This window comes from Drosophila kikkawai, chromosome 2L (genome assembly GCF_030179895.1).
Source record: "Drosophila kikkawai strain 14028-0561.14 chromosome 2L, DkikHiC1v2, whole genome shotgun sequence".
NCBI lineage: Eukaryota > Metazoa > Arthropoda > Insecta > Diptera > Drosophilidae > Drosophila > Drosophila kikkawai.
Window position 1 is genome coordinate 1005103 of NC_091728.1, and position 15286 is coordinate 1020388.

General features: G+C 43.6%; 4 protein-coding genes across 4 annotated transcripts in view; 3 read left to right on the forward strand and 1 right to left on the reverse strand.

The window, feature by feature from the left end:
• The window catches only part of MED15 (mediator complex subunit 15), a 70278-nt gene extending 64441 nt beyond the window's left edge, over nucleotides 1–5837 (forward strand). Inside the window, exons 3-7 of the mRNA XM_017166300.3 lie at nucleotides 3266–3341; nucleotides 3404–4196; nucleotides 4255–4978; nucleotides 5038–5180; nucleotides 5243–5837. Of these exons, the coding sequence (XP_017021789.2) occupies nucleotides 3266–3341; nucleotides 3404–4196; nucleotides 4255–4978; nucleotides 5038–5180; nucleotides 5243–5815 (2309 nt within the window). The 3' untranslated portion in view covers nucleotides 5816–5837. The remainder of the gene's footprint in view (nucleotides 1–3265; nucleotides 3342–3403; nucleotides 4197–4254; nucleotides 4979–5037; nucleotides 5181–5242) is intronic.
• Nucleotides 5838–5990: 153 nt separating this feature from the next.
• ush (Zinc finger protein ush) overlaps nucleotides 5991–15286 on the forward strand; it is an 84685-nt gene continuing 75389 nt past the window's right edge. The window contains exon 1 of the mRNA XM_070288611.1: nucleotides 5991–6151. The gene's annotated coding sequence lies outside the window, so the exon portion shown is untranslated. The remainder of the gene's footprint in view (nucleotides 6152–15286) is intronic.
• On the forward strand, nucleotides 6648–8041 carry lectin-24A. Its single transcript, XM_070283483.1, has 2 exons — nucleotides 6648–7336; nucleotides 7837–8041. The coding sequence occupies exons 1-2, from the start codon at nucleotides 6648–6650 to the stop codon at nucleotides 8039–8041; spliced, it is 894 nt and encodes a 297-aa protein (XP_070139584.1).
• Nucleotides 9489–13115, reverse strand: cbt (Kruppel like transcription factor cabut). The gene is made up of 2 exons (XM_017166301.3): nucleotides 12817–13115; nucleotides 9489–11392 (listed from the first exon to the last, which is right to left on the reverse strand). The coding sequence occupies exons 1-2, from the start codon at nucleotides 12883–12885 to the stop codon at nucleotides 10121–10123; spliced, it is 1341 nt and encodes a 446-aa protein (XP_017021790.1). The 5' UTR covers nucleotides 12886–13115; the 3' UTR covers nucleotides 9489–10120.

Here is a 15286-nt window from a genome sequence, read left to right on the forward strand (position 1 = left end):
TGAAAATGTTGATGGTTTTTAAAGGAATATTTTGGGGAATCTAGAAAATATAGTAAATATTTTTTTTTTTTAGTTTGAAAAATATATTTTAATGAATTTAAAATATGTTTATGAGCCACATAATTTATATAATGAACTTAATATTTTTTTTTTAGCTGAAAAATTATAATTTTATATTTGACAAGACTTTTTGTAGCTTAAAAAAATTTGTTTTTAAATTAATAATATTTTTTTGGTTATAATTTAATATAATAATACTTATAAATATATATAAATATATATAAAAAAATTTATAAAAATTATCTCAACTTAGTTTAAATTCCTGATAAATTACCTTTATTTTTCCAGCTATTTTCCACTATCCTTAGCATGTGTGAAAACTCCTTAAGAATAACAGAATTTTCACAAACCTCTATTCTTTAGTTAATTCAATAAGAAAACCCCTGAGAAATGATTCGGAGTTTGCACTCCTTTATCTTTAGGCTACTCCCCAGGTTCTCCATTTCGTCATCTGCAAACCCTTTGGCACTCCGCCTCCTCAGGCACCTTTCAGGATTAGGAGGATGCTGCTGCTGCAACCATATGTGCCATACGCTATGCGCATCCTTTGTGCTCCGAATAATAGAGTCCTTGGTTCGATTTCTTCGATTACACCTTTTGCCCCCAAAAGTGTAAATTGAGCTCTAATCAAGGCGAGCCGATCGGGCCGAGTCCCAGCTTCGTTTCAAGCCATCTCACGTTTACCAAAAGGTGCCGAAAAAGTGCCAAAAACACACACACAGAACACAGAAAACAAAACTAGTGAAAGGATTAGGGGCACACAAAGCACACACATGTCCCATGGCGGCACCAAATTAGGTATAGAGGGATCCCTATCCTATCCCTGACCCCATATACCATATAACATATATCCCTGATGGCCTTTGTGCATTGTGCAGGCAGCAAATTAATTGCATTTACTCCGGAGGAAATCCGATACTTTTCCACGCGGCAACACGGTAGCGGGTGTGGATTCACGTCTCTTCTTTTCTTTTTTGTAATCCTAAACTTGTGCCAAACCTTTTGATTAAATAATTAATAATATTTTATAAACAAGCGGCGTGCTTATCAGGCTGGGTAAAAGGGAGGAATGGGGGAAAAAAGAAGGTAAATCTTAGGTGTTTCGTGAAAAAGTTAGGAAAAGATGGTGTCTTATAATTATAAATAAATAAATATCATAATAATAATATATAAGAAGTCTTTAGGACTTTACTATTCCTGAGAATTATTATTTGTTTTTATTATTAGAAATATTCCCTCCATAAACCCCTTTTTAACCAACTCTAACTCCAATATCTCTTAACAATCTTTGTTTATTTTTGCTGAAATTCTATCTGTCTATTAGCTCTTAATGTTTATTTGTTTTCTTGCCGTGTAAGCTACTTGTTTTTGGGTCTTAATCTTTAGAAATGGCCCACACAGGCGCATTTAGGCCATATCTGTGATCTCTGATTTCTGATCAGGGAATGCCACTGCGCACCGCACACATCTTGGCCAATGACAAAACACAGAAGGCCCAAGACAACAGCCAACACATTACCCAGTCCCGAGATGTAGATAAGTATATCATTGGTGCAGTGCAGGACCATCCTTTTCCAAAATACACAGGGGGAAAAGTGTATATAAAAGATTTCTAAAAATAGTTATAATAAAAAAGTGAGAAAAATGTTAGGATATATACTAAAAATGGGATTATGTACATAATTTCTTTTTTATATATATTTTTGAGAGGGAAATACTTTATTTTCTTTACCTTAGAGTCCTATAGTTTTTTTCCTCAGTGGTTCTCTCTCTTCTCCCTTTTGGCCATATTCCTTGGACCAGACCTCGTCCAAGTGTTGACGTCTTGTAGGCGGTAACGATGCCTAAAGGCCGCCAACAACTTATCGACGGACTCGAATCATGGATCTCCCTTTGTGGATGTATGTGCTTGTGTGTTCCCTGGACTGCTCCTACTCCTCCTTCTCTGCTGGTTTTGCCGCAGGATCTGCGATAAATCACCTTGCAGTGATGCCGCAGCCATCAAAATCAATAAAGACCACCGCCGGCCGCTGGAGGGGTGTTTCGAGGTGTAGCCGTTGATGGCTTCATCATCATTGGCCAAGCTGCGGCATTTGATCACAGCATTCGTTCCGCTTGCCTGTAGGTCTCCTCTCCGCACTCCTCTCCTCTTCCTTTTTTTGTTACTTTTTTTGTTGTAGTTAAGGTTTAGGTAAAGGTAAAAGTAAAGGTCAGCTCTGACCAGATGCCTGATTTATGTCAAACTGTTTGATGACCAGTTAATCTTTTGAACTGCTTAATTGCTCGGTTTAGGAGATCCTAAATTAGGTTTGATGTCTTATTAATTAATTACTTTTTATGATTTTGGTTTGTTGGGTTTTTTTATATGTTCTTTAAATTATTTTGATTGAAATAATTAAATTTTATTGCGTTTTTTTGTTATTGAAAATATTTTATATATTTTTTATATTCATTATATCTAAAAAATCTTGCAGAAACAAAATAAAACTGACCAACCAACTCTTAAATATTTTTTTAAATCCCTTTTTTAGTAGGTATGGTAATTTATAATATATATTATAATTATAAATAAGTATATATATTCTTACTTTTGGTTGTTGTTTTTTATTAAAGGAACTTAAATCAATTTTTAAAAGATTATATAAAATATTAAATTTAAAACTATATGGAATTAGTAATTTAACTTTTAACATATTCAGATTTTCTACTTTTTTTATATATTTATATATATAATATATATATTTGTTTAATTTGTGATTATTATTTTTAAATTTGTTTATTTAATATTATTTATTGTTGTATTATATATTTATTTATTGATTTCTTCATATATATATATATTTTATATTTATTTATTCACGTATTGTGTTAAAAGACCCTTATTTTATTCAAAATATTTATTTGGTTAGTTTTTAATTTCCGAGCTTAGAGTTTTCAAATTACGCGCTCCCCGTCTGTTGCCCAGCACTGGTCAATTTGAATTATCGGTAATCGATAGACATCAACGGAGACGTGGTTCGAATATTAGATGAGGTTCAAATATCAGATGTGGTTCGAATCAAGAGTGGCTTTTTTAGGAGGAAATCTCAACTTTTTGGGATTTTTTAGGGGTAGACACAAGTCCCTTAAGTCTGGCCACACTGCTAAGAAAAGAAGAAAATTTTCGCAAGAAAGTAAAGTTGAACTTTAATTGTGCGTTTTGAAGTTTATTTTAAGAACCGTGATACCATGACCGACGATTGGCAGAGCCAGAAGTTCCGCCAGAATGTCATCTCCAAGATGTAAGTACTCTCCAAAACCGAAAACCCGCGGTGGGACTCAAGTTCTGGCCACTTTTGCACAGCCACGACTTGTTGCCGCCGAATTCACAGGATCAGACGAAAAATGCCGGCGTTATGGAAAATCACATTTTCCGCAAGTCGCGCACCAAGGACGAGTACCTCGGCCTGGTGGCCAAGCTCTTCATGCACTACAAGGACATGTCCCGCAAGTCCCAACAGCAGCAGCAACAGCAACAACAACAGCAACAGCAGGGCGGCGGCGGTGGCCCGCCCCCGAATCCCGAGATGGGCGGCGGCCCCAACATGATGCAGGATCCATTGAATGCCCTGCAAAACCTGGCCAGCCAGGGCAATCGAAATCCCCAAATGATGCCCATGGGCGCTGGCGGTGTGGGTGCTCCCGTGCCCGGTGGCCCCGGCACTGCCTCCAATCTACTGCAATCGCTGAACCAACAGCGTCCGGGTGTTCAGCAGCAAATGCAACCCATGCCCAATATCCGCGGACAAATGCCCGGCGGCCAGCAGATGCAAATGCAGGGCGGCGGCGGTGGCGGCGTGATGATGGGCGGTGGAGGAGCTGTTGTGGGCGCCCAAAATCAAGGACAAATGGTGGGCAATCCCAATCAGCAAATGGTGGGTGGTGGCGGCGGCGGCGGTGTTATGCCCAATCAGATGGTGGGACCGGGTCCAAACAGTGGCCCGGCTGGCGGAGGAGGCGTTGGACCAGCAGGGCCAGGAGCAGCGGGTGGCGGTGGACCTGGCGTGCCCAATCAAATGCAAGGCGGTGGACCAATGAACGTGAATGCCATGCAACAGATGCCGCCCATGCAGCAGATCCAACAGAACCAGATTGTGGTGAGTATCTCAGTCTCTAAAACATTGAATTCCAATAATTTCCCCTCTTAACCCACAGATGGGCATGAATCCCATGATGCGCATGGGCCAGGGCAATGGTATGGGCGGACCCCAAGTAATGCCCGGCCAGGGGATGCAGGGCATGCCCCCAAACATGCAGCAGGGCCCCGCAGGACAGCAGCAGGTGGTCGGTGGAGGCGCCGGCCTGCCACCCAATGCCGTGCAGCAGCAGCAGCAGCAGCAAGTAGGCATGGGAATGGGAGTGAATATGCCGCCGAATCTCCAACAGAAACCCAATATGGCCATGGGCCAGGCGGGAGGTCAAATGTTTCCCGGAAATCGGGTGGGACAGCAGCAGCCGGGACAGCCCTTTATGCGCTCCAGTCCTTCGCCAGCGGATGCCCAGCAGTTGCAACAGCAGCAGCAGCAGGCACAGCTCCAGCAGATGCAGCAACAGCAGCAGCAACAACAACAGCAGCAGCAGCAGCCAACGCAGCAACAGCCACCCACCCCCCAGCAGATGCCCACGCCCAATATGATACCCAGCCCGGCACTGGTGCCCCAGTCCAGTCCACAGATGATGCAAATGCAGAATCCCCAGCAGCGCAACAACCTGCGTCAGCAGTCGCCGAGTGCCTCGATCAATACACCGGGACAGGTGACCGGCAACAGTCCCTTCAATCCCCAGGAGGAGGCCCTGTACAGGGAGAAGTACAAGCAGCTGACCAAGTACATAGAGCCGCTGAAAAGGATGCTGGCCAAGATCAGCAACGATGGGACCAGTGAGTATTACCTGAAATATAAATAAAAGAATTAGGTTACATTGAAATCTTCCCCAAAGATGTGGAGAAAATGACCAAGATGAGCAAGCTGCTGGAGATCCTGTGCAATCCCACACAGCGTGTGCCCCTGGAGACCCTTCTCAAGTGCGAAAAGGCTCTGGAGAAGATGGATCTCATCTCCTATTCCGGCCAGCAGTTTGGCGTAAGTATTAAATTATTTATTTAAGGGAATTTTGGGTAAATCCTTTTAATTCTTCTCCTCAGAAATCCTCGAATCCCCTCCTGGAAGTGATCAATACCACCCTCCAAAGTCCCGTGGCCAATCACACGCTGCATCGCACCTTTCGTCCCACCTTGGAACTGCTCTTTGGCACCGATATAGCGGCTCCTGTGCCCGCCAAGCGACCCCGTGTGGAGGAAAAGAAGAGCTCAGCCTTCGAGCAGGATGTGCCGCATGTCCTCCAGGGCGAGATTGCCCGCTTGGATAGCAAGTTTAAGGTCAAACTGGACACCACAACGCAGATAAATAACAAGGCCATACGCCTGATTTGCTGCCTGGACGACAAGCGGTTGCCCAGCGTTCCGCCGGTGAGTGTCAGTGTGCCCGAGGAGTATCCATGGCAGGCACCGGACTGCTCCCTAACGGAACAGGAGTACTCTGCCTCGCCCTTCCTGCAAACGGTGCAGCAGGCTTTGATCGCACGCATATCCAAGTTGCCCAAGAACTACTCGCTATCCCATCTGCTGGACACCTGGGAGATGGCGGTGAGGCAGGCATGCTCGCCGCAGGCCAAGCCCAAAACCGTTTGTGAATTTACCGCGCTGTTGGGTGTTTAATTCAAATTAAAATTAAGTGCAAGTAAGATTTTTAATTTTTAATTTATTCTATTTTACAAATTTTGATTTTGATTTTTTACTTTATTATTTTTAATTTTCATTTCAATTTATTTTCTAAATTCTTATTTTGATTTTTTATTTCTTTTTTACTTTATTTTCTACTTTTAAGAGAAAAAAAATCTAAATATAGCTGAAAAAAAAATTAAAGCAACAAATACGGGACTTAATCAAGAACTCGTCGCAGAGGAAAATCTCTGAAAGAATTCAAGAATCATTTCAAGACTGAATCAAGAACATATTTATTTCATCAATGATATTTTCAAAATTTATACCGGGGTAAGTTTGAGGTTTCTTTATTTTCCATCTCTTAACTATTCCCCAATGATTTAATATTCTCGGTATAAAAAGTATATAGAAATTTATTAAGGTTATATAAGATCTTTTGGATACATTATCTAGGATTATACTCCTATCTTTACAAGCAGAGTGTTAAGTAAGAGTATCTGCAGATCTTCAGGATATTTTGCCAGGCAAACTTTAACTTTACTGCTAAAAAATATTTAAACGTAAAAAGGCTTCTATTTTTTTGGAATTGTGAATAATGTAATAAGTGCTTCAAGACACTTTTGGGTTCTAGAGGGTTAAGTTACTTTCTTGGCAATTTTGAAAATATAATTTTGGGAAAATATACACTGGTACACACATCTTTATAAGCTTCTTATCAGTAGCAACTGAAGCCGACTGCCTCTTAGAATTTCATCCCATGATTCTGGGAATCAGTTCATCAAATACTTTTACCTTCACTAGTCGCAAACTGTCTCCGAGTTCCAGAATGCTCAAATTCCTTACTTATCTCCTTTTGGCGGTGGCTGCATCTTCAGCGGAGGACCTACAATCAGGTTATGTTTGCCTGATAGACAAACCCAATCCCCAACAATGTGACAATTTCTGTCTCAACACACTGGAACCGCTGCTCAATAAAATCTCCCAGCGGCGAGATGAAGGGATCACTTGTAATGCTGACGAAGAAACCAAAACGAAGCTGGACCGATTGGAAGTCAAAATGGAAGAGCAACTGAAGCAAGTGCGTGAAAAGTTGGAAGGCCAACTTGGAGGAATTGAACGAAATCTGCTTACGGCGCAGACTGGACTAGTAGGCCAACTGCAGATGGATCTGATTACAATGAAAGCCCAACTGCAGGAAATAATAAACAAGATGAATGACTTTAAGCGGATTGGTTCGAGGTATTTCCGTATTGTAGAAGAAAAAGTGAATTGGTTTACTGCTAAGAAGAAGTGTTTTCAGTTGGGAGGCTATTTAGCCGCCTTTCAAAGCAAAATGGAATTCAAGGCCATCGGAGAAAAACTTAAAGAAAATGAGAACTACTGGCTGGGCATAAATGCCCTGGAAAATGAGGGCCACTATGTATCCATGGCCTCCGGTCAACCACCGCCATTTGTAGATTGGGGAGATGGGCCTGCATTAAGTAGTAGATGTGGTTCGATCCAAAATGGCAAAATGTGGGAGGACGATTGTTATTCTACCTTTTATTTTATTTGTCAGGCAGACAATGAGACTTGATGAAATAAGCTTAAACATTTTTAAATAAACTTACATTTTAGATAGTAATAATTTCCAAAAAGTTTACTAAAAAAGAGAGGGGGGCTCTTATGGCTTTTCAGCATTTATTTTTATTTCAGAAAGTTTTAGCACTGTTTTTCAGGTAATCTCGTTATCGCTTTGTTTTCGCTTCTATGCAACAAAGTCATTCATTTTAACTTTAATTTACTTGTCACTTTCCCATCGATAGCAATGTTTTTCTTTAAGTGTATGTGAGTTTTGCAAACATAATAACCTTGGGGGAAATATACACATATAAATCGAATCAGCATACAAAGTCAGCCTTCTTATCAGTCGCAATGGAAGCCGGCTGCCTCTTAGAATTTCATCCAATGATTCCTGGAATCAGTTCATCAAATACTTTCACCTTCACTGGTCGCAAACTGTCTCCGAGTTCCAGAATGCTTAGACTCATTACTTATCTCCTTTTGGCGGTGGCTGCATCTTCAGCAGAGGACCTACAATCGGGCTATGTTTGCCTGATTGATGAACCCAATGAGGTCCAACAATGTGAGAATCTCTGCCTCAACAGACTGAAACCGCTGCCCAATAAAATCTCCCAGAGGCAGAATCATAATGGTAATGGTAAAAAGAAAGGAAGCTAACCTCGGCACACCGAAGTTTGTATACCCTTGCAGATTGGTTTTGATATTAATATTATTAATTAAAATGTACTTATTTTGTTTGCAGTTTGACAGTTACAGTTTTACATTCCCAGCTTTACATTTTCCATACATTTATCAATCGCTTGTATGGCAGCTATATGATATAGTTGTCCGATTTTCATAAAATTTATACCAAAATTCAGAAATAAAATAAGCTTATATCTCAGAGTAGATGAAAATACATTGAAAAACAACGAAGTTATAATTTTTTTCTATTAATTTCCTGATCGTTCCTATGGCAGCTGTAAGATATAGTCGTTCGATTTTCATAAAATTTTTATCAAAATTATAAAATGGCCATATTCCAAAATTGATGCAAAACTGTTGAAAAACCTCCATGTTATAATTTTTTTTCCAAAAATTTATCAAACATTTGTATGGCAGCTATATGATATAGTCGTCCGATCCGGCCCGTTCCGACATATATAGCAGTGAGAGTATATAGAAGACTATATACAAAGTTTCATTCAGATAGCTTTAAAACTGAGGGACTAGTTTGCGTAGAAACAGACAGACAGACAGACGGACAGACGGACAGACAGACAGACGGACAGACGGACAGACGGACAGACGGACAGACGGACATGGCTAGATCGACTCGGCTGTTGATGCTGATCAAGAATATATATACTTTATAGGGTCGGAAACGTCTCCTTTACTGCGTTGCAAACTTCTGACTGAAATTATAATACCCTGCAAGGGTATAAAAATCAAGCAAAGCTTGACCGATTGGAGATCAAAATGGGAGAGCAACTAAAGGACATGCGTGAAAAGTTGGAAGACCAACTTAGTGGACTTGAACGAACTTGCGATGCAAACTACATTAAAAGGCCAACAGGCAATACTCTCCAAAATGGAAAACCAACTGGAGGCATTATTAAAGATCATGAATTTTACCCAAGAAGCAGACAAGGTGAAAAAAGAAGCTGAGGAAAAACCAGCTGAGGAAAAAGTGCTTTCGATGGAGGACGGTTTTGATTTTGATGCGATTTTTGTTAGGGAAAAACCAGCTGAGGAAAAAGTGCCTCCGATGGAGGACGATTTTAATTTTGATGCTATTTTTCCACCACCTAGAAATACATAAGAATTGGCTTCCTGCGGAAAGGAAAGGTGTATGGAGATTTTTAAATAAAGTTACATTCAAAATAATAATAATTTGTCGAAAGTAAAGAAGGGGTTCTTATGATATTTCAGAATTTATATTAGTTTGATAAATTTTATAACACAATCAAAGGGAGAGTTAACTTTGAGAAGCCAAAGTTTATATAACTCATGAAACATACTTTCCTTTTCGGGGATCTAATCTTGAATTTCCTTGCCCAACCAGGGGTAGTGGCTAAGCCCCAATTATATTCCCCCCGCCCATTTAATACAATCAGTTATAAGATTATTTTCGAAAATATGTATATTTTCATTTGTTTTGAGATTTGAATCTTTTGGGGATCCATTTTCTTTTTTTTTTCATGTTTTTCTTTTCTCTTTTTGTTGACATTTAGCAATAAATACAATTGTTATTAAGTTTAAGAGAATTACTCGCGAATAACTATAGTACGATATAGAAAATAGTTAAGAAAAAACTTAAATATCACAGATGTTCGTCTAATATATATTTACAAGGTATATTCAGAGTCGGGAAATTGAAGTATGAATCTGAAGAAGATTGCTGCTAAGCTATAAGATGTGCTCTTGAATTGAAGAAAAAACAAAATTTGACAAGATCTAGCTCTTAACTAAAGCTTAAGACTAACACCAGCTACACTTGACGAAAAAACTCTGTTGATCCGAATCAGGAATAGAATTCTAAGCTCTTGGAAACACTCTTTAAAGAAAAGATTTTTGAAATGAGTTCTTTCTGGGATTACGAAAACAAAATCTATCAAACTCTACTCTACAAAGACTCTACTCTTTTGTCGATTTCTCTGATTTTTGGTGGGAGTTTTTTCTTTTTTTTTCTAAGCTGGCGATACTGTCGGGTGTGAGATTGGTTCTGGATGCAGGTGCTCCTGGTTCTTCCTCCCCTCATCGCTGCACTTGAAGCAGGGCTCCGCCGAAACTAAAGCTAGCCTGCTGCTGTAGCCGCAGGAGATCCTGGGCGCTGTAGACTTGCAGGCTGGCCGAAGAGGAGGAGGAGGAGGAGGTGGATGTAGAGGAGATGGGCGAGGAACTACCGCTGCTGACCGCCGGTGCTATCGCTCGCAGATGTAGCGTGCTAGCATCGCACAGGGAAGCGGCAACGGAGGTGGCGGCGGACACAGAGGCGGAGGCATTGACCAACGAGACATGTCTATTGACGCCGTTCGCCTTGTCCTTGTTGTGGCGCTTCACGTGCTTGGACAGATGATCGCTGCGCATGAATTTCTTTTGGCAGACGCCGCACTGGAACTTCTTTTCGCCGGTATGGGTGCGCTTGTGCCGCGACAGCTCATCGGAGCGGGAGAAACGCTTGTCGCAGTTGTCCCACTTGCAGATGAAAGGCCGTTCACCGGTGTGCACACGCTGGTGGGCCTTGAGGTGGCTGCTCTTGAAGTAGTTCTTTCCGCACTCCGGGAAACTGCACTCGTAGATGCGACTCCTGGTGGCGGCCGCCTGGGCGGCTGTGATTCTGGGATGATGTTGCTGCTTCTCCTCCTCGGCGGGCATGATGATGGGCGTGTGACTCTGCTGGGCGGCAACTGTGCTGAGCAGGAGGAGCTGACTGGCTGGAGAGGCTACCACTGGGGCGAGATAGAGCACGGGCTTGGCTTCCTCCAGCTCCTCTTCCTCCTGACGCCTTTCCGCTGGTGCAGATGGTGCCGGAAGCTGAGGAGCAACAGGTGCTACTTCCTCTGGTTTTTGTACTGGCGGCATAGCAACTTCCGCTGCCCGCTTCCTGTTCATCTTGAACTTGAGATTACGCCACACATTGGTCTCTGGATAGTCATCCTCGACGGTGGGCGCCATGGAAATTGTACTTGTGGTGGTGGTGGCATTGGACGAGGAGAAGGAGGAACTGCAGCAGGAACTGGAACTGGAGGAGCTGGAGCTCTCGTCTTGGTTGCTGGAAGAGACCGCTCCCGAGCTGTTGACCCTCATGATGACACTGACCCTCTCCAGCTTCTGATCCGGCGGCGGTGTCATGCTCACAGCGGGCTGTTCCAGGCGCGGCTTTTTGCTGGGCATCTCGGTAGCCTCATCCTCCGTGTCCGAGGGATTAGGTGTGATGATGCCGCCATTCTTTTGGTTCTTCTGGGCCACCAGCTTGAGCTTGGCCTTCAGCAGGTTCTCGTTCACCTGTTGCCCGTCCTTGACGACCTGAAAGTATACAAGAGAAAAGTCAGGGATTAGTGAGAGTTCATCAACATGGTGTTTTGGACCTAAAGAGTGCATTCACATTCACATTCCCGTTCCCATTCACTTTTTTCCCTGACCAGCTTTGACCCACAATAACTCTTCCCGTCGAAATTCCGCTAATTACTGGCAGCGACGGCTGCTGTACAAGGCCATTCACCGCTGCTGACCTTCACCCACCGCCGCACCCAACCCACCGAGTTCAATGCTCGGTGCGTGTGAGGCCAAGGGAGCAGGGTTTTTTTTTTGCGGTTTTTTGAACCTGCTTCAAACGGCTTTTCGAGGCGAGAAGTAATGAGTAATCAAGATTCGTTTTTTAAGCATTGTGATTTATTTTAATTTAATTTAAAATATAAAAAAAAGGGGGAACATGTGAAAACTTGATAATTTTGTTTTCAGTATTTTATACAGAAAACCAAAATAATGGGGAAAAAATATGTTCTTGTTAGTTTTTTTTATTTATTTTTATTATTTGTTAATTTATGCAACATTTTCCATATATTTTTTCTCCGTCTCTACTCCCTAGTTCCGTTTTCCCCATTTTAATATATATACTTATGACGCACATATTCCAACAAAAGTATACAAATTTTTTCTAGAATTACATTTTGACTATGACCACTAACTTTCTGGTTTTTTTTGTGCCGTACTTCCCATAAGCGAAGTGCCGCCTAAAAGCAGGCAGCGGAAAATGCAGTCTTACTTTATTATGACGTGCCTCAGGTGGGTGAAATTAGTGGGGTGAGGAAGGGGGTCTTGGCGTGTGTAGACGTTGAAATCTTTTTATGGGCTCGGCACGTTGCGCTCAATGTGTGTGCGTTTTGGGTTTGTTTGTTGCCTTCTTTCTTGGCCAGATAAGTTAAGTTAAAACGACCGAAAGGCAGGAAAAAAGAAGCAAAGCAACCAGCCAGCAACTAGAAATGTGACATATTTTTATGGCTTGGGGCTTGGCCTAGCTATCGTTCCCTCTCTGCCCCACGCCCCCACAGTTGCCAACAATTGGCAACTCACCTTCGCTCTCAAACAAAACTCTCTCACGGGGCCGCTCTCTCTGTATACCTCTCGCGTGTTGTGTTGCTTTTTCTACTACTGCTGCTGGCTGGTGCCAAGTCCAATGTTCAGGCAAGACCCTCTCGCTCCCACTCACACATCACTCGCTGTGCATGCGGTGTTCACGTGAACGCGTGCTGGCTGCGTGATCGGGTGGCCTGGGGGCGAGTGGGAGCGAGACCGAGAACTTTTGTTTTTAGAAACGCGACAAGTGGAAGCGAGAGCGAGCTAGCCACCGATTCCGTTTGATTTTCCGTTGACTTTCCGCTGCCTTGAGTGCACTCGAAACAATTGCTAATCACTTTCAAAGTGTTCCTGCACCTTTGTAGGTCACTTACATTTTCCAATTTGTTTTCACGCAACGGGGGCGTTGCGGGTGGCGAGGGCAGCAGGGTATCCATATCCATTCTGCTGGCTTTTCGCTGCACTTTGAACTGCTGCACACTGCGCTGCGAAGAGTCTGTTGTCTGTTTGTTTGTTTGTTTTGCTCTCTGGCTTATCACTTTATCACTTGGCTTAATCTCAGTTTTTGTGTTCTGCGTGTGGGCCTTTTGCACTGTTTTAATTTCGCACTGCGTTTTTTGAGCCGTGTGCCGAGCTGGGCGAACCGTTGCGTTCGAAATTCAAGAGACGAATGAAAAAGGCAAAGGCGTTCAGCTACCAGCAGAGCTGGCGCTGCCGACGTCGCCGTGTGTGTGAGTGGAGCCGCCGACGTAATCACTTGTAAGTGGGCATGTGTGCGTGCGGCAATCGTCATCGGCAGTGGAGCAACCAGTGCAATGAAACCCGGACGAGCATCAGCCAGCAGAAACGTGGGCAGAGCGCCACCTCCTCCTCGCTGTCTCTCTTTCGAAAAAGGTCAGGTCTCTTACCAACCCACACACACAGCGGAAAAGAGGGGGCAGATTGTGATGATGAGAGAGGCAGTTCTCGGAGGGGAAACACGTAACCAACGCATGGACGTCATCAGCTGTTTACTGCGAGAGGGAGAACTGAGTGAGAGAGAGGCACAGAAGAACTGGGGGGGCAGGGGCGTCTTGGATTCCATGCCATGCCATTCCATTGGGGGCTGTCTATTCATAGGCTGTTCATGCAGTGGCCGCGTGCACAGCCCCAACTCACACACAGACACACCCCAAAGCCGTGACTGAATAGCTGACGCTGACGCAGTTGTTGCCACGGAAGTCTGTGATTAATCGAACACAGAAAATAAGCTGAAAACAGGCTCAGACGAAAAACTGGGCGGCAGACGCCCCTCAAAACCGAAATCCATTAAAATCTGGCCCCGCATATTATTTGCATTAACTTTAGAGCCAAGTCTGACTTTGAGTCTGGCAACAAAAGTTGTCAGCAGACGAAAGATTTCATTAATAAACGAAAGACGGAGCAAGAAAGAGTCTAATGGGGGGCTGCGCTCAACAGTTGAGCGAAGGCATTGCCAGGCGAAAGAAAGGAGCAGATAACGGGGATGAGTCATGGGAAAAGGCAATTTCAAATGAGCTTTTTTACAAGCTCCATGTAACTGATAAATAGTCAGACTGCGATTTAATTCATTTAATTGCTAATCCCGTCTAACCTCCGGGTAAATTCCACCTGGCAATGCCACATCTAAGTCTCTGCCTGTAACAGTTTTTCAATGCAAAAAGGGGCTCGTGCAGCGTACACACCGCAAGAGAGGAAGAGCGAGCGAGCGCCAGAAACAGCTGTGACTATTATACGGCGGCGCTCGTTGGGGCTCTCTTGCTTGCGCAACAACAACAACGCCGACGAATAACTAGCACGCCACCAGACTTGTGTGGCGACTGGTTCGCTCCATCGAGGGTATCAAGGGTATGTTGAAGATAGTATTGGGTGTTGGGGAAAACTACCGAATATTGATTAATTTTTCATCTCAGGTGGTGTTAATATATTTTTAATTTACTTGAAACTCTTTGGTGTCCTACATTAAGTCAAGGGTATTCCCCAGTCGACTCCCTGAGGTAAATAACCTTCTTACTGGCTGAGCACGCTCGCCTGGGTGCCTTGGGTGTGTGTGTGTGAATGTCTGTGTCGGTCCGTCTGGTATCACGCGTTGACCTCATGATGTTCACGTGAACATTTGTTGATACTTTGCCTCGCCACACGGCTGCCTGAGTGGGAGCGAGAGGCGGCGATAAAAGCCAGCAGTCTGCGGCATGCCTATCGGTGTGCCTGTCCTCCTCTATGTGTGCGAGAGTGTGTGAATGTTTGCAGTACTTGCGTTTTTGTTTTTGTTCCCGTGTTCGTGTTTGTGTTTGTTATTGGAATCGGGGAATTGGTGTGTGTAAATTTCGCGCGGAACTGAACTAAAGCAAGCGACGGCCTCCATCCACTCTCTCGGGGAATATGTGGGCGTGTAAATGGGCCGATGTACCGTTACCGCTCCTCTGCCGCACCCCTCCCTTCCGGATTTTCAATGCAAACTGCGACGCAGTTGGGGGAGAAGCTTCTCCGCGGGAATCTGTATGGTGCATTTAGCTAACGTTTAATTTAATCAACAGACGCAGGTTGAAATCTAAAATTAGACGCACATCTCGGCTCCCCTCGGCGGGTTCAAGTTCAGTACAGTTCCCTTGACTTGCATCCGCCCACGCAGATCCGGATCCGTATTCCACGCCCACCTGGAGTACCTTCTCCGGGTGGCAAAATCCGGAATCTGAGTACTCACGTGGGCCCACGCACATTCTCGTCAGCACGTAGGCCGCCGGGCACTGTGAAAAACAGTACTGATAACGCAAAAGATTGACTGACCCACCTCTCATCGGATTTCATCAGACAAGTCCGAATACC

What these genes read in the sequence shown, in the direction of transcription:
- lectin-24A (XM_070283483.1), top strand. Translation starts at nt 6,648, where the DNA reads ATGCTCAAATTCCTTACTTATCTCCTTTTGGCGGTGGCTGCATCTTCA. An exon ending in TCGATCCAAAATGGCAAAAT is followed by an intron (nt 7,337 to 7,836) that starts GTGGGAGGACGA and finishes TCCGAGTTCCAG; the next exon opens with AATGCTTAGACTCATTACTT.
- cbt (XM_017166301.3), bottom strand. Translation starts at nt 12,885, where the DNA reads ATGGATATGGATACCCTGCTGCCCTCGCCACCCGCAACGCCCCCGTTG. An exon ending in GTGAAAACAAATTGGAAAAT is followed by an intron (nt 11,393 to 12,816) that starts GTAAGTGACCTA and finishes GTATACTTTCAG; the next exon opens with GTCGTCAAGGACGGGCAACA.